This window comes from Rhinatrema bivittatum, chromosome 15, assembly GCF_901001135.1.
Source record: "Rhinatrema bivittatum chromosome 15, aRhiBiv1.1, whole genome shotgun sequence".
NCBI lineage: Eukaryota > Metazoa > Chordata > Amphibia > Gymnophiona > Rhinatrematidae > Rhinatrema > Rhinatrema bivittatum.
In genome coordinates this window covers 60950012-60968610 of record NC_042629.1, presented here as the reverse complement: position 1 = coordinate 60968610, position 18599 = coordinate 60950012, and the positions used below count along the sequence as shown (strand labels likewise).

The 18599-nt window shown below is 50.5% G+C and overlaps 1 protein-coding gene across 1 annotated transcript; it reads right to left on the bottom strand.

Moving 5' to 3' along the window:
• Positions 1 to 322: 322 nt before the first annotated feature.
• LOC115076503 lies at positions 323 to 17299 on the bottom strand. Its single transcript, XM_029578045.1, has 6 exons — positions 17143 to 17299; positions 14227 to 14393; positions 13212 to 13792; positions 5725 to 5918; positions 3362 to 3531; positions 323 to 1639 (listed from the first exon to the last, which is right to left on the bottom strand). The coding sequence occupies exons 2-6, from the start codon at positions 14384 to 14386 to the stop codon at positions 1083 to 1085; spliced, it is 1662 nt and encodes a 553-aa protein (XP_029433905.1). The 5' UTR covers positions 14387 to 14393; positions 17143 to 17299; the 3' UTR covers positions 323 to 1082.
• Between the last annotated feature and the right edge of the window lie 1300 nt (positions 17300 to 18599).

Here is an 18599-nt window from a genome sequence, read left to right as displayed (position 1 = left end):
TAATAGCGCAGTGTGAAGGTTAAGTTATTTCCAGTGAAGCCTAGGGGCTCCGGAAGCTCGATTAATTCTCCCACCTGGGTCCTTCTCAAAACAGGGCACCAGCCAGTCAGGTTTTCAGGATATCCGTAATGAATATGCATGAGCAATATTTGCATACATAGGAAGTAATGCATGCAAACACATCCCATGCATATTCGTTAAGAGATAGCCTGAAAACCTGACTGGCTGGGGGAGCCCCCAAGGACCAGTTTGAGCACCCCTGATCTAGACAACTTCCCCGCCGGGAAGGTTTGTGACCTGAGACCAAAGCTACACAGAGAAATCCCATTTTCAGCATACTGAAAAACTTTATTGTTCTTTATGAAAAGAATGCATACAGTACAGCTTACTTCAAGATACACAAAGAAATGCATTTACATCATCTGTGGCCCCTCACTGTCATAGCAACAACTGTCTCCTCCAGTATACCAAGAGTGCCACCCTTCGTGGCGCCTTATATAGGGGAACCTACGCTACACAAGCTGCTTTGCAGAGGGGAGATGTAAGAATTACTGTGAGAGGAGAGAGATGAAATGTTAAATTCTGAAGTTGTGATTTTAATCATTGCAAGAACTCAGAGCTCACAACGGCCTAAAGAGCGTCCATGAGCAAGGGCCAAGGGGAATAGTAAAACGCTCAGCAAGGGATGGGCATCGAGGTCTTGATGAGACTGACGCTCTGTCCCATTCGTTGTTGGAAGTCTTATACTGTGAATAACGGTTGCCAGTTGGCTCCATGCCATCAGGAACAGGCCAATCCAGTCCTGGTTTTTGCCAAACGGCGTGCATGGAGTTGTAGTTCTGATTTTCTTTGTAAGCCCAGGGTGGGGGCTATTGTCTAATGAGTTGCCCCTCACCAGTGGGCTCTTTCTAAGGACTGGTTTTAGAAAAACCTCTGCAGAGGACCTGACCGTACCACTGCCCCAAACTAGCGGCCTACGAACAGAAGACATTGACAAGCAAGTGATGTCGCATGCAGGAGGAACGGGCCTGCCTGATGCGAGGTGACAGAACCCTTTCATCTGTGCGGGCCCTCTGACTCATCTAGTCAGGGAAGAGAAGGAAGCCAGAGAAGACACTGTCAGCGTTTTCCTTGCCCACCATCCCATTATAATCATTGACAGACAGCCAGACCTGCTGACCTTCAACCATGCGCAGTAGCACCCCCCCTGAGGTGACCTGCTGCTTGTTGGACAAATGGTCACAGAAACTGGCCTTCTTCTCTTCGTCCAGGTGCAAGGCGACGCAGAGGTTGTAGGTCTGAGAAGCATGATAAGTGAAATAGTAAAGGCCGGGGATGTGGCAGGTGAACCTCCCAGTGGATTTGTCATAATGCTTGTTGATGTTGGTGATCTCCCTGGTGAATATGACAGGTGAGTTCTTGGCTGGGTACGTTGCCGTCAGTCTTGTCACGGTGAATGCCGATTGGTACTGGTGCTTGTGACTGCCGGGTTGGCCGTTCTCTCCCTTAGGACCCGGGACTCCTTTCTGCCCTGCAGGACCGGAGGGCCCCATGGGGCCATGTTTACCTTGCGGACCAGGGAGCCCGCTTTCTCCCTTCTCACCCTTTACGCCACTTTTTCCAGGCATCGCCGGGACACCTGTTGGATGCAAACAAGCTGGTTAATGACACGTTAAACGACAATCTCCCCAGATGACCCCCATCAATGTTCCTTCTCTTGAGGGCACACTGCCAGGTTAAGAGCTGAAATCAGTTTTCCTGCCCGATCATGGTTTCTCTGTTTTCTCAAATCGCAAACCAGAGAGAGCCAGTGGATGCCACATGTCTTGGGGGGGGGGGGGGGGTGGTTTGTGGGAACGAAATCACCTTAATTTTGGGACTTGGGAACTGAACCATTTAACCAGCAAGGTACTCGCCAAGGTGGCAATCTCAAACCATTGAGAAGCCGGCGGTAACGTTGCCACCATCTCAGAGAGACCTAGTTGGGCCTCTTAATGGCATAAAACATCTCCTCCAGTTTCTGTAGGGTCATGTCAGGGGTACCTGAGGGGAACTGTATCTTTGACAGAATATTCTGATTCAGCGAGGAACTGCAGTAATTCTACATGGCTTCTGCTAGGACCATGAAGCTCCTGTACAGAAGGACGGAGAATTCCACATCAGCAACCCTTCCCTTCTGAAAGCCCACGCTAAAGACGCTACAGGCTCTGCATTTCAAGGCTGTGTGTGTGTGAAACTGATTCCCTTGGGTAGCAGTGAGTATTCCCTCCTTAGGCTCTTCACTCCATCAACAGGGAACACATTGGGGGTTTCTGGGACTGATTTACCAACGCCTCCCCCTCCCAAGTCAAAGAGTAGGAGGAAAATCCTAATAGATCAGCCCCCCTCCCTCCAAGACTTTAACCTAGTTTCTGATTCTGTGGTGCCCATTACATCTGATAACATAGGGGTAGATTTTAAAAGGGTTACGCGTATAAGTTATGCGCGTAACCCTTTCAAAACCACCTGCGTGTGCCGAGCCTATTTTGCATAGGCTCAGAGGCGTGTGCAAGCCCCAGGACACGCGTACATCCCGGGGCTTTCCTGGGGGGGGGGCGTGTCGGGGGGGGGGGCACGTCATTTGGGGGTGTTCCGGGGCCATGGCTGCGGGCATGGTTCCGACCCGGGGGCGTTTCAGGGGCGTGGCCGAGGCCTCCGAAGTTGCTCCCGGGCCGGGGAATCGCACGGCGGTGGCCGGCCAGTGCGCGCGAGTTACGCCTGCCTGGGGCAGGCATAACTTTCGTGATAAAGGTAGGGGGGGTGTAGATAGGGCTGGGGGGGTGGGTTAGGTAGGGGAAGGGAGGGGAAGGTGGGGGGAGGATGAAGGAAAGTTCCCTCCGAGGCCGCTCCGATTTTGGAGCGGCCTCGGAGGGAATGGGCAGCGCGCGTAGGGCTCGGCGCACGCAAGGTGCGCGAACAAAAGTACACGGGCGTAGTTTTATAAAATCTACCTCATAGTGCAGGCCCTGGAATGTAAACATTTCAGTCACTCGTGTACATTCCTCTGCGTCAAATAATGCCGGAAAGTTCTAAAGATATGATTTCTACAGAGCCCCAAAAAAGCCACATCCAAGGAAAACAAACAAGGCAAGCAAAGACAAAATAACCTGATACAGAATGCACAGGCCTGAAAGGCTGCAGATTTCTGGGCAATGTACGGGTGTCTTGTGAAAGTTAATGGAGCCGTGCGCAGGGCTCTATGGATTTTTAGTGGTTGGCAAGAACAGGACAGACAGGCTTGGCTGCTAAGAACATTGGTGGATGGAGGGACTCCTAAGCAGCTGAAATGGCACGGAATTTCTTCAACCATGCCAACACTTACCCCGTTCACCCTTCGGACCTTTCAGCCCATCTCTACCATCTCTGCCTGGAATCCCGGGCACGCCTGGCATTCCTGGGATCCCATAGGTGTCGCTTTTCACCCGGGTCACCAGGGTCAGGAAAAGCAGGACCAGGCCTAGCGACATCACAAGGCTTGCCCCCATCTTTATCCTAGAAAGAAAGGGAGCCACGAGGTGAGCAGGCGACTCTTGCATCAGCAGCAAAGAGAAAGCAGAAGGTGTGAGGAGGTTCTGGTTCCGTGTCATTAGAAGACATTGCTGGTGTCCATCTTCCATCAGACTATGGAGCCATAAATGGCTGGAACCAGATGCTAGGTAAGTTCCAGCCATGTACAACACAGTGTACATTATGACTTGCATTCACCCTCAACTGTAAAAAAGGATTCCATTTGCATTTTAAACATCTGTCCAATAAATTCAAAATGTAAATGCAACACATTTCAAGCTCACTGGAGAAGAAATGGTAAGTAAGTCAATGGGCATGAGTGAAGTCTCTTACTGTATAAGAGGTGTCACCTCATGCTGACAGGGAGCGTGGACTGCAAAGTGAAGACAATGTTTTCTTCTCTGCTTCCATTAGGCAAACTAGGCAGTTGCCTAGTGCACTGACATTTTGGATGCGGCAAAGTCTCGCCAGTGTGAGAGCCGGAGGGGTTGCTGTGCCAAGGCCAATACCAGCAAAGAAGGAAGTGCTGTGCTGGAGTGACTGCCATCAATAGATTTATTTATTTAAAAGTATTTATATCCCATACTACTGAAGGCAGTGAATATTCTTCCACTGGCCCTGCCTAATAACTTTACTGCTACAAGGTGCCCGTCCAGCTCACACTCTGAGATGCTTTATAGTTAGATTGACTTTTTAACTCCAGGTCATGGGGAACAGCCTCATCCAGCCCTGGTTTTGCCCCCTTGCATGCAGGGAGATGTAGTTCTGATTTCCCAATTGAGGCCCCCTACGAAAACCGGGACTACATCTCCCTACATGCATTGGGCTAAAAACCAGGACTGGTTCAGCTTGTGACCGCAGACCTGGAGCTATATGATTGATCACACTTGTTTTAATAAAACAAAAAAACAAAAAAAAAAACCCAACCACCAACTTGTTGGATAAATGGAGACAAAGCCCTGTTTTCACCCAGTGGACTGATCCACTGCCATTCAGCTGCATGGGATCATCACATTGTACATACAAAGAGAGGGGGTGAGGGCTGACCACCCGATCCTGCATTTGTTGGGATCATGCAGGACGTGAGCCGAGGCAGATGAGGAAAAGGGGGATCATTCTGCCAGGCCATGGCCTCTCTGAAGTGGGGAGACTGGAGGGGCCCCAGCTGCTGTACCTGCATTCATTTGTTCTTGACAGCAGGGCTCGCCTCGGCAGCTTTCCCCCCTTTTTTTTTTTTTTTTGTAAGTTTCGCGCCTGCCTTCGCATCCTGACCCAGCTGCCCCGGATTTCCAGACTTCTGTCCCGCCAACAAGCTCCTGCAGTCTAACCTCAAAGCTGGGCGTTTAAAGCACACCCCTCTGCTCCCTGCACACACCCTTCCTCCAAGCTGGAGGGAGAGAGGAGAGAGAGAGAGAGAAAGTAAAAAAAACCCCAAACAAACACAGAAATGGAAAAAAAATAGTGACAAGGAGGAGAGATGGAACTAGAAAGATTTGGCCAGAGAGAACAAAACAGAATAAGGGAGGGGGAATGAAGGAGAGAGGGAGAAAAAGAGACGGGTGAGAGGAAAAAAAAAAAGAGACAGAAAGAGAGGAACCTGGAGAAGATTCAAACCAAACTTAGGACAGCAAAAGATTCTAGTGAGGAAAGATCAGATAAAGGGCTCCCTCCGTCCGGGTCTGAGCTGGGAGACCGCTGAAAACCTCGTGGCTTTTATCTACCCTGGCACCCCCTCCTCCTGCTCCATTCAATCTCCTGCACGCCCGGTTCCCGAGGACTACAATCCTAACCACCCCTACCACTTCATCCCTCTTTACTGCCCTTTTTCTTCCTTTTTACGCGGCTAACAAAATGCTCTCTTTTCTACAGCAAGCCCAGGCTTCTGCCGTGGGCAGAGCCCACCCTGGCGTCCAAAGGAGATCAGCAGAGGGAGAACAGCATCTCCCGGATCTTCATGAGAAGCAAGTGCCCCATAACCGAGGCTCTTTAATTTGTTCATTCATTGATTTATTTAAAAATTCTGCCTGCATCAGAGCAGCCCTGCTGGGCGGAATACATAAAAACACAAGACATCAAGAAATCAGTCCCAACAAATACCAACCCAAAGATCTTTAAAAAAAAAAAAAAAAAAAGACATTAAAATACATTTACTGGGCTGGCAGATGAGGGATCTCTTACCTGGGTGAGGCTGCCAGCTGGTCCTTGGCTGTGTGCTGAAGGGACCCGTGCAGCAGGGCAGGTGGGTGGCCCAGCTCCGCAGCGGACGAGTCACATTCCGAAACCAGCACGAATGGGAAGTGCTCGTGCAAGGCCATGAAAGATTGCCCAAAATAATCCCTAGCACTTCCCTCTCTCTCTCTCTCTCTTGGGACCTAGGCCAAGTTTTATATCCCCTTTCATGATTATTTCTTCTACATCTGCAATATCCGCTCCTCCACCACCCCGGAGCTGCTGGTCAACACAGGAAAACCATTTTCCCCTCCCCCCCCCCCCCCCCCCCCCCCACAAAAAAAAGGCACAATCGGCAATGTTTCTGGCTACATGGTCTCTCTTTGGTTTAATGTAGGCTGCTGGCTCCATGCTGACAGGGCTGGGCATGGGACATTAGGGACCCCCCAGAGGAATTAACCAAGGGGCCCACACGAAAAAGTGCCAGCCAAGCCAGCAAGCTCCAGGAAACGGACTGAGAAAACGGTGCCAGCTAAGGCGTTCTTAGAGAACCCAAGTCAGGTTTGACGTGGCAAAATGACAGCACTTTGCAGGTGTTCCATCCAAATCGTCATCAATTTGGCCTAGTGGCTAGCCCGGTGGGCTACGAGCCAATGGCTGCAGGGTTCAAATCCCACTGCTGCTGCTGCTGCTGCTTGTGACCTTGAGCAAGTCACTTTACCTTCCATTGCCTCAGGTACAGAACTTAGATTAAAAGCCCTGCAGGGCCTGGGAAGTATCGACAATACCTACCTGCATGTAATCTGCTCTGAAATGCCAACGAGCGGAATATGAATAAATAGAGAATGGCAGTGCCTGTGGCAAGCTCACAACATTCATCCAGTACATTGCAATATTTGATAAACAAGACCTCTGCCTAATAACCGACAGTAGGCTCGTTGCATTGCTCTTCCTCACACGTCTTAAATTAGGCAGCAGGGCAGACGTAGGCAACCAACAATCTCATTTCTGTGCGATCCCGTGGCTTGGCCGCTTGGAGGCAGGCGAGGTTACAGTTACCTGCAAGTTGCACTTCTACGACAGGATTAAGGAATGAGATGCCCATCCGTCTGGTTCTTCTCCTCCACTGCTCTCCTTCGGTGCGAGGCGGGGGCCGTATCTTCTGCAGAAGGTTCCCCACTTGCCGCCAAGTCATCTTTGTCTTAAAAAGTTGATTGCCTCTCTGTTAAAAGAGATGGACTTGGGGGGGGGTGAGGTTCTGGGGACGCCCCCCCCTTACCCACCCACCTGGATTCCTCTTTTGCTTACAGAGATTGATTTCTGGAGCAAAGGTTTGGTTCTTGCAGTCTTACCCAACCGGATACAGTGTCCACGTCCTTACGTAAATTGCACCCATTAACCCACCCTTGAGACTTTAAATATCTTCCCTAATTTTCCCCAAATGCTAGTTGTCTTGTCTGCCTTGACTAGACTGTAAGCTCTACAGAGAAGGGACTCTCTCCTATGCGTCTGTGTACCACACTGTGCACACCATGTAGCAATATATCAATGATTAATAGTAGTAATAGGTTTTTCTATATAAGGGGGCAGAAGAGAGAGGTTCAGTTCTGATACTCTACAGGTGGACCTGACCCCCTCCTGGTCATTTTATGAGGCCTAATTGTTGTCCATCCAGTCCTAGAAGTTGCTATAGTGAAAAATATTCTGAGCTCTTTTGTCCTAACCCCATTCGTATTTGCTCAGACTCTTTCATTAAACCTTTGTCTTCCTCAATTCGTTCAGGCAATCTCCAGCCCTTGTAGTTCTGCGTTTCAGCCTTGGGGTCAATTGTTGGGACAACTACAGTTGTTGAAATGTAATTGGACTAATTGTGACAATTGATTACATTTTCCTTAGCATCTGTACTTGTAATTTCTGAATATAAAAGGCAGCAGAGCGCAGCAATCATCAGTCCATGAAACATAGCCTGGCTGTCTGCCAGGAATCCCCACCTCTTCTATTCCGAATGACTTTCCAAACCAAAAGGCAGACACTGCATAAAACCAGCAACCCAAGCACCTGGAACGCAGGGATCCTGTGAGCGGTGCAGGACAGGATGGGGATACAGAATTATTCATTTCTAAGGGGACTGACATCTTGTCATCTCTAGGACTGGAGGACTCAGGGGATAGGCATAGGGATACAGAGCCTGTCACCTCTAGGACTGAATGGCTCAGGGGATAGGCATAGGGATACAGAGCCTGTCACCTCTAGGACTGAATGGCTCAGGGGATAGGCATAGGGATACAGAGCCTGTCACCTCTAGGACTGGAGGGCTCAGGGGATAGGCATAGGGATACAGAGCCTGTCACCTCTAGGACTGAATGGCTCAGGGGATAGGCATAGGGATACAGAGCCTGTCACCTCTAGGACTGGAGGGCTCAGGGGATAGGCACAGGGATACAGAGCCTGTCACCTCTAGGACTGAATGGCTCAGGGGATAGGCATAGGGATACAGAGCCTGTCACCTCTAGGACTGGAGGGCTCAGGGGATAGGCACAGGGATACAGAGCCTGTCACCTCTAGGACTGAATGGCTCAGGGGATAGGCATAGGGATACAGAGCCTGTCACCTCTAGGACTGGAGGGCTCAGGGGATAGGCACAGGGATACAGAGCCTGTCACCTCTAGGACTGAATGGCTCAGGGGATAGGCATAGGGATACAGAGCCTGTCACCTCTAGGACTGGAGGGCTCAGGGGATAGGCCTAGGGATACAGAGCCTGTCACCTCTAGGACTGAATGGCTCAGGGGATAGGCATAGGGATACAGAGCCTGTCACCTCTAGGACTGGAGGGCTCAGGGGATAGGCATAGGGATACAGAGCCTGTCACCTCTAGGACTGAATGGCTAAGGGGATAGGCATAGGGATACAGAGCCTGTCACCTCTAGGACTGGAGGGCTCAGGGGATAGGCCTAGGGATACAGAGCCTGTCACCTCTAGGACTGAATGGCTCAAGAAATGGGCACAGGGATACAGAGCCTGTCACCTCTAGGACTGGAGGGCTCAGGGTCTGGCCACAGGGATACAGAGCCTGTCACCTCTAGGACTGGAGGGCTCAGGATCTGGCCACAGGGATACAGAGCCTGTCACCTCTAGGACTGAATAGCTCAGGGGATAGGCATAGGGATACAGAGCCTGTCACCTCTAGTATAAGTCTCTGGTGAGACCTCATATAGAGAATTTGTACAGTTCTGGAGACTTTCAAAAAGATATAAACCAGATAGAGTCGGTCCAGAGGGCGGCTACTATAATGGTCAGTGGTCGTCATCATAAAGGATAAGGGGACAAAGATCTGAACATTTCTACCCTGCAGCAAAGGATGAAAAGAGAAGACATGGCAGAGGCATTTAATAACGGGATAAATTCACAGGAGGGGAGGCTCTGGAACGAGGGATCATGGGCTGAGGTTGAAAGCGAACAGAAAGTGTAATCTAAGGAACTATTTCTTTTACAGAAAGGGTGGTGGACACATGGGATGGCCTGGGGTGGGGGGTGGAGGTAAGGACAAATCTGAATTTGAGAGAGCACGGGACAAGCACGGAGAGCCTCCGAGGGAGAGGAAGGGGCAGACTGGAGGGTCTTTACCCGCCATCATGTTCTATGTCTCTGTGGTGTTATGGGCTGAGCGGAGAGTGCGCAGGCAACTGCGTGTGGCTGGGGGCTGGGCCGTGGCTGCAGACTCAAGGTCCCCTTTTGGAAGATAAGGCGTTGAGGCTTCCAGCTCCCGTTTTCTTTTCCGTGTTTTGTATTCTGTACCTTGGGGCTGGTGGAGGTTCGCCAGAACAGGACCTAGAAACCATACAGGGCCTTGCCGGGGAGGAGTTTTATTTGTTTAACCTGAACTAATCCCGTTCTTGTACCAGGTGTCCCAAGTGCCTTAAATCGATTTTGGAAGGAGGAGGAGATAATACCTACCTGGTACTTAAAGCAAGGGCATCTACGGGGTGCACGCCCCGGGGATTGTCTCTGAGGAGCAGCCTAGTGGTAGAGGAGCAGGCGGGAAGCCAGGGTTCAAATCCCACCGCTGCTCCTCGTGACCTTGGGCAAGTCACGTCAGGGATTTAGTGAGCATTTCCTCCCCTCTTTGACACAGAATGAGGGCGAGAAGCCTTAGTAAAATCAGACTCTCGCAGTGTGAGCCGTCTGGGGACGGGGAAATATCTACAGTACCTGCATGAAATGCGCTTTCAGGCCTCCCGAAAGGTGGAATATAAATAAATAAAAGAGTAGGGGAGCCCTCGTACCATTTACTCAGAGAAGTCATTTCCGTTAACGTCTGGAAGGCGCAATGAAAATGTTGAAGGTGACTGTCGCGTGGAAAATAGGCCTCCATCTTCCACAAAGATTCATCTCCCAGAAATGTAGGTTGTATCGGACGCTGATTATCTGAAGCCTTTTGTTTAAGTAAACTGCGAGAGAGAGAGAGAGAGAGAAAGAGACTATTCCAAACATCTCCCAAGCCACAAACCTGGGGGCCTAGGAGAGGGTCCTCCCTCCCCACTTGGAACAGACCTAGAGCTGCATTGGCTTGTGCTGGATCCCAGGAGCTGACCCCTTCATGTTAGGGGAAGAGTGCATTAAAGCCAAGCCAATAGGAGCATGGAAAAACGCTCGGACCGGCCTAGCAATTATGGATCCCCATAGGTCTCGATTTTCAGTGGAGCTCACTCTCCTGAAGGACTTTGTTCCTCGCCAAGGCTGATAGGATCTAGACCTCATTCTGCTGGCCCCACCCTGATCTGGAACGTGAAGGAGCACCCCACCCAGACACTCCTCACCTGATGGACAACATTTCACGGGCCACTCATGGTCTCCCCCTGAATATGAAGGCCGCCCTGCAGGTCATGGATCAGTTGTCTCCTCTCCTCCACTACTGCGGTCTCTCCCATTGTGAGTCTCTCCTCGAAGCCCCGTGAGCGCGTCTCGTCTCATCGCTGTTTATCTGCCTTTGTGATACTCATGTGGTGCCACGTGCCAGCCACTGGCTCAGCCACTGGCTCAGCCACTGTTAGTGGGCCAGTGTGTGTGTGGGTGTATGTTTGGGGGGAGGAACCAGTGAGCGGTCACACTGCAGTGCCTTCCAGTTCTCACAGCTCCATCAGCAAGATCCCGTTCCCGCCCTCCAGCTGCCTCAATCCCTGCCATGCCTGTGTACCAGCTTTAAGATTTTGGAAAATGCTTGTGGTACCTGTGTCGGAAAGGCCGTGAGGACATCGAGAAGAATTCAGTGTCACTTGCCGTCTGTGGGGTGTCGCTTATTAGCCTTTCTTCAATGTCCGGCACCTCTTTCATCAAGCTGACCTAATACAGCAAACCTCCAATGCTTTATTTTGGTTTAAAATCACTGCACCACCCAGCTTCTTCTCAAGAGCAGTTTCTTTATCACTCGGTCCCATTGCTTCCTCTGTTTTTCTTATTGCGAGGTCTTTTAAACCACCTTTCTTAAGTCTGCTATGTGTGCCGTGTTACGGATCCTAATGGGGTGATGCCTCCGTAGGGTTTTGATAGTGATCATCACACCAGTGCCCCACCGACTAACCTAGCTTCATAATAGCAGACAGACCCAAGCTGTCAAAAACCAGCAATATCTCCAAGGGGAAATGAAAAAAAAAACCCAAAAAACAACCCAACAACAAAAACAAAAGCAAAACAAACACAGGGATAGTCAAATGAGTTTGGTTCTTTTATTTAAATGCTAATTGCATTGTTTCTTGCTAGCACTGCATACACAGGGTAAGAGGCGATTACAAGGAAAGATGAATAAGATTTTTATGTTCCAAGCAAAACAACTCACATAAGCCTTCAAGCAAACTTTCAATTATAGCAAAGATCAATCCAGGGCAGAACAAAAGTTCATGCTTGGGGCCCTTGGTTTTATTTTACTTTTCTTGGGAATTTCAATGTTTAATACAAAAAAAAAAAAGTGAAAAGAATGACTTTGTTAGAACAAGCAGCAGAAAAATCAGTGGAAAAGTCATTTTTTTCCAATGCTCATTTGTTTTTTTGTTCTAACATTGAAATTCCCAGCAAAAACACTAAAAGAAAAACTGAAAGGGAAAGTCCCTATTTATGCCATACGTGTGACACGGGGGGGGGAGGGTATTTTGGATTCGGTGGGAAACACATCCTAAAATAACAGCAGCACCGCTGCAGAATATTTTGTAGTGGGAAATTAACGAGGGACCTTCGTAAGACAAAATGAACGGTGCCTCCCGTAGGTTGAGTCCACTGGTTATATCTGTATCCGTCATGACCTCTTATGTTTTCATGCTTGGTTAAGTCGTATAAGCTTCAGGGCGATCAATGCAATATATTTAAAGCGTTATTTAAAAAAAAATGGCCAAGAGCTGAAAAACTCCTGTTTTAAGAGAGCCCGGGAGGGACAAGAGCAGGGTCGCAGCTCGTCTGCATAATCTCGTGGCACCAACCTGCCCAACTCTTCTCCACGTATGGGAGACTCAGGCCCTCAGCCTTCCTGTACGTACCTGTGGGCTCCTCCAGGCTGGTTTTACAGACGCTAACTCTTTCATGCGGTAAGAGTGGCTGCCTTGCCGCAGCTTGACTCATGCACCCATGAATTTCACTTCTTACTTTGCTTATAAAATGTGCCAAGCGGGGAAAAAAAACCATCTCCCTCCCGCCTCCAGTCCGATGTGGTCCGCTTGGCATCCCACCGGAGGAGCTCATGGAAGTAACATTTAGAAAGCAACCATGGGCGGGTGTCAATCAATGCGGTAATGTGATTGTCGGCCTTTCTTTCGCTGCCTGCTAATTATTTTTTTTTATTAAAATCCCCCGCTTCCCCTATTGTTTTATAGATCCTCAAGCCCCAGCCCAGATGACACGCCACTGGCTAACCAGGAGGACCAGAGGGACCTTCTCCTTGACTGACCCCCCAGCGCCACTCACGCTGCTGGCCGCGTCTTCCCTTCTCTCCCTGGCACCGACTGTGTTGCCTTGGTGGCCCACCCAACGCCCAGGGGGCAGGAGAACTCAAACTCGGGGGGGGTCTCCTGTGCCACCGCACATAGTGATAACAGCCCGAGCCGTGAGATCTGGCTTCTGTAATCAGTTTTAAAACAAAATCGGTGAGCCGACAACCAGCGCAGTCACTGGGCAGAGATGCTTTCTGCTATTTGGGCTGGGTTAACAGAAGTCAAAGTGCAACCTCTCACTGAAAGCAAAAACTCCCTATTACATCCATAACCAAGAATTAAAGGGAAGTTATTGGACCCAGAGAGAGTAACCACTCCAGGTGACATCAGATTATGTTACAGGGGCAGCAAGTCTGTCAGAAACCAGCATGGCCAATTTACAATTATGGGGTCAGTGTTACTGGAGGGAGAAGCAAATTCTGCAATAACACAACCGCTTTCATGTGTAGCTTTGCTCCTGCGGCTCGTACGCGTGGTTCGCACACGTCTCACCCCCCCCCCCCCCCCGCTCCCGGGCTTAAGCGTTCTCGGGGAAGAGCAGGAAGCCGCTGAAGACGCTGTTGGCGTCGGCGCGCTCGTACAGCTTGTCCCTGGAGTCCGTCTGTATCCAGACCCTGTCGCCCTTCTCCAGTTTCAGCACGCTCCCCCCAGAGTTCACCTGAGGCTGGGCGCGCTCGTTGCCGTCGCAGAAGGCCACCTGCCTCTCTGCCTGGCTCCTGTGCTCCTTCACGATGAACAGGCACAGTTCGCCCTGGGAGACGACGTGGAAGGTGAAGTAGTAGTAGCCGGGGTCGGCGCAGAGGAACTTGCCGCTGTCGGCGCTGTAGCGGTTTTCCATGTTGGTGATGACCTGGCTGAAGAGGAGCACCTTGTCGTGGATCTTCACCAGCGCCTCTGGGTCAATCATGGCCGAGAAGGCGGGGCGCCGCTGCTCCCTGATGTTCGCCACGGTGCCCTTTTGCCCCTTCTGCCCTGGTTCTCCCGAGGGCCCCAGGGGGCCAACGGGTCCCTTGTAGCCTTGCATACCTGGTGGGCCCGAGGATCCAGGCTCCCCCGTGTCACCTTTCATTCCCTTGAGTCCTGTCCTTCTACCAGGCAAACCTTAAAGGAAAGACACAGACCAAAGGTTAACAGAACCTTTCTCCTTCAACAGATAAAGGTAAAACTTCAGAAGTACACATGGGCTGTTCGGCCTACACGGACCCACCCATTTTCAAATACAAGGCATCCACATACATTGCCTTTGAATGTTGGCTTATTATACGGCTAGACCTTCATGTGGATGCTTAAGCCTCTATTAAATAATGGCAAAAGCACGTGTGCTAGTGACACACCTATTGCACACAAAACATTTCTGAAAATGAATGTTACTTTCAGCCCTGACACGTACATGATACATTTAAAAGAACTTGGATTTCATTCTTAATACCTGCTCAAGGGGAGAGTTAAAGAGCTGAAGGAGTTGGCCTGTCTGATGGCTTCTCCTCTGAGCATCATGCTGTAAGGCACAGAAAGCACATCTCACCACGCCTTACCTGGATCTCCTCTGTCTCCTTTCTGTCCCGGTCTCCCATCACGACCCGGGACTCCAGGATACCCATCTTGGCCTTTCTGAGCTATGCACACGTCCTGAGGGAGAGCGATATCCAGAATCATTAGAAGGGCAGCGACGACCAGCCATGCCCTGCCCGCCATCTTGCCTCTGAAAACAGAAAGCACAGGGTCAAATGAAGCACCGACAGGGAAGCTTTGATATCCATTAACTGAGCAAGATAAGAATTAAGGAGAAGCAAGAAGGAGCCTGAGGGCTCAAAAGCACACAGTGATCTTCATCTGGTGGGAAAGAGGAGATGTTCTGCAATATTCCCCACATTGAATGGTCTGGTGGGGCGGGGGAGTACTGGTGAAGGTCTGAACTTCCTGGAACATTCCACCAGTAGCAGCTGTCTTCTCACCACTGGGGGAGTCCCTTTACCTCCTTCTGTCTCACTCACTGGCTCTCTGTGTGACCCTGGGGGAGTCACTTTATCCCCTGTGCCTCAGTCACTGTGTGACCCTGGGGGAGTCACTTTATCCCCTGTGCCTCAGTCATTGACTCTCTGTGTGACCCTGGGGGAGTTACTTTATCTCCCTGTGCCTCAGTCACTGACTCTCTGTGTGACCCTGGGGGAGTCACTTTATCCCCTGTGCCTCAGTCATTGACTCTCTGTGTGACCCTGGGAGAGTCACTTTATCCCCTGTGCCTCAGTCACTGTGTGACCCTGGGGGAGTCACTTTATCCCCTGTGCCTCAGTCATTGACTCTCTGTGTGACCCTGGGGGAGTTACTTTATCTCCCTGTGCCTCAGTCACTGACTCTCTGTGTGACCCTGGGGGAGTCACTTTATCCCCTGTGCCTCAGTCATTGACTCTGTGTGACCCTGGGGGAGTCACTTTATCTCCCTGTGCCTCAGTCACTGACTCTCTGTGTGACCCTGGGGGAGTCACTTTATCCCCTGTACCTCAGTCATTGACTCTCTGTGTGACCCTGGGGGGAGTCACTTTATCCCCCTGTGCCTCAGTCACTGATTCTCTGTGTGACCCATGGGGGAGTCACTTTATCCCCCTGTGCCTCAGTCACTGACTCTCTGGGTGACCCTGGGGGAGTCACTTTATCCCCCTGTGCCTCAGTTGCTGACTCTGTGTGACTCTGGGGGAGTCTCTGACCGTGAGTCTTTTCCCCGGCTCTGGGCTGTGGTGCAGTCCTGAGGCCTGCTACAATTCAGGCAGGCTCTAATTTCTTATCATCACTGGCAGGCAGACTTTCAGTTGCAGTCACATCATCCCTCCCACCCTGGACGGCTCCAGCACGGCCTGACTCAGAGCAAGTTCCCGATACTCCACCCTGGGCTCAGGCAGCCTCTCTTAGCAGCACGTTCTTTGTCTCCCAGGGCCAGGCTGTGCGTCCTGGTAATCCCTGGTCAGCAGGGCCTCTTAATATTGTTATTATCAGGAGGGAACAGTGGTTCAGGCATTCTGAATTTAAGTTACTGTTTTGCAGACAGTGGTAGAGAAATGGTTTCTGTGACTTTGTTGATGATCAGGAAAAGAAGGAAAGTGTAAAGTGAGCCCCCCCATGAAGCAGCTGCTGGCTTTCAGGCCCTTGCATTCGTTCATTTTTCACCTGCACTGGGATCAAATGAACCAGCGAGGAACCTTCTACTGTTCCTGCAGAGTCACTCCCCTGGGGAAGTGGGGGAGAGATGGGGGGTAAAAGCATTCAGGCGGGTTGGAGGGGGGGGCTGAGACAGCAAGGTTGCTCTCTCGTTGACTCTCCCTAGCCTTGATTTGACGGCTACTGTTGTTATTTCACTGGTACAAGGCACCACAGGATTACGCAGCACTGCACACCACCAGGGGTGGGGGAGGGGTGGCAGATGACATGACCCTCCCCGCTAAGAAAATTTCAGAGTTAAACCCCCCCCCTCAAATTCTGGGGCCTGCATCTGCGTGAAACATGGCGGAATGGGAGTGGCAGCAGGGAGCAGAAGACGGGCACCGTTGCTGAACACCAAACTGGAAATTCATTGCCTTTTTCTTCAGTATTTTCCTGATTGAGGTGGGGGGGGGGGGTTTCCTTAGGCCCACTACACCTACAGCCTGCCCCATGCCAGGTGTCGCTGTGCCCTGCATTGAGCCGAGCTGGGCTTCCTGGCTCTGCAAGCCTGCCGCACGGCCCCTAGGGGCTGTCCAGGAGGGCTAAGACTTCAAAAAAGCTGAAGGCAGATAAGAACCAGAAGGTCCGCCCCATTTTATTCCTGAATCCTCTGGGCTTGTCCCGGCTTTCCTGAATGCCTGCTGCCTTTGACTCCAGCGCCTCCCGGGAGAGACTGGGGGATGGCATCCACCACCCCCTTTTTCTGTGACCAATTCTTTCCGTATGGTACTCCTGAGTCTCTGTCTGACTCCCCCTTTCAGCCTCTGATCCCAGGCTCAGGTGCACGATGAGAATCATCTCTTTTTACCAGCACAGGGGATGGCTAATTAAGCGCCCAGCGAGAGCTGCAAAGGTTCATACAGCAGTGCAAAGCTGCCAGGCTCGGTGCCGTCCTCTGGGGTGTGGTTAGGGGCTTCAGAGCACCCATAGGGGCCAACTTTTCACAATGACTGGAGACGCTGAACTCAACACAAACTACTTCTTCCTGGTAACAGCACTCACTGTACCCATGGAGCTGGCACCTACAGAAGTACCCAGGCTACAAAGGACTGTTCCCCCCCCCCAGTACAAATTGTCTGACTGTAACTCACACTAAACATTAAAAGAGAAGTAATGCCCCTCAGCTGGACATGCACATTTGCTGCAATCATGAAGAGCACTAGAGCGAGGATTCCGTCCACGAGGAGTCTGCATGCAGGCTTGGAAGTGGGGGTGCAAGCTCTGATCCGCGTGCAGGAGAGGTTGGAGCCACTTACCTGGATGCAGTGTGGGGGGCTCACGGTGTCCTCTGGAGGGGAGCGAGGTCCAGGCAGAGCTCAGCGGCGGTGCCGTCTGAAAGCGGATGTCCGGTACTGGTGGGGTACTTGCCAGCTTTCATTTCCAGGCACACTTCTCTTTCCTCTCGTCTTCGTTTTAAAGAATCAGCAACTTCTTCCCGCACCACACCACCCCCCTCTTCCAGTCTTTTCTCTCTTCCCAATTGCATCATTTCAATTAAAAAAAAAAAAAAAAAGGAACTCAAGTGTAGATGTTGAAAGCGAAAAGTGAACTGACCATTTGGGAACATCTGCCTTAGATCAAAATTTAGCAGAGTTTGAAGACCTGGCTTGAACTCACCATACTGAACCAATGTGGACAACTGTAGACCATCAGACTACTCTAAACTGCCAGTGTTTGCTCTGGGGTAATATTGACTCCTCTAGACCATCACAGACTACTCTAGACTGTCACTGACTGCTCTGGAGTTTCACTGATTGCTCTAGATAGTCACAGACTGCTCTGGTCATGATTCTCTTCTAGATCATCACAGACTGCTTTGAAGTGACACCGACTAGACTGCCAGTAACTGCTCTCCACTCTTACTGAGTGTTCTGAGGTGACACTGAGTGTGAGACAGCTCTTGAGTGTCAGTGAATTCTTGAGACTGATACAAAATACTCACAGTAGAAATGGTGGGACAAAATCAGTATCAGAATTCAAAACAATCTGGGATTAAGCATGAGGATCCATCGTTGCAGAGATGTAGAGGAAAATCTGGAGATCAAAAAGGGTCCTCGGTATTGCAAAAGAACAGGAAAAGGATAGATCTGACAGGCCTTGCAGCTTGCATCTTTCCCTATTTCTACATTATCTGTCCCCATTTCTAACATGTTATTTGCATAATTTATTTTGAAAACAGCAATCTACCATTGAGGTAGACTCCACAACTATCTGCCTTTGTACTTTCATGGTGAATATAATGGTGCAAGAAGAAAGTTGAGAGCTGATGGAGAGCCCTGTCATGGGCAGTGTGTGTATAGCTTGCACTGCTGCTGCCTGTGCTGTACCTGTCCTGTGGGGGGGGGGGGGGGGGTTCTGTGTGCTTGTGTGCGTGAGGGAAGCTTGCACTGCTGCTGCCTGTGCTGTACCTGTCCTGTGGAGGGGCAGTCTGGGTGCTTGTGTGTGTAAAAGGGAAGCTTGTCATTCTTTTTTTTAAACTTCTTTATTTTAAGTTTTCCTAAAAACTACATGGTTAGAAACATTTGCTGCTGAACATATCATAGTACCCCCTCCCCCATTCCCCCATACTCCCCCCCCCCCCCCCCGGTACATCTCAAACTGAGCAGGAACACTAAGTACAACCAGAAAATACAAGATCCCCTCTACTTTCGGTGGGGTGCAATTAAGTGCAATCATGAGGTCCATAAGCACCAGTAGAGCATTGTTATTAAGG

What these genes read in the sequence shown, in the direction of transcription:
- LOC115076503 (XM_029578045.1), bottom strand. Translation starts at nt 14,386, where the DNA reads ATGGCGGGCAGGGCATGGCTGGTCGTCGCTGCCCTTCTAATGATTCTG. An exon ending in TGCTCTTCCCCGAGAACGCT is followed by an intron (nt 5,919 to 13,211) that starts TAAGCCCGGGAG and finishes AACTTGGCCTAG; the next exon opens with GTCCCAAGAGAGAGAGAGAG. An exon ending in AGGTCCGAAGGGTGAACGGG is followed by an intron (nt 1,640 to 3,361) that starts GTAAGTGTTGGC and finishes TGCATCCAACAG; the next exon opens with GTGTCCCGGCGATGCCTGGA.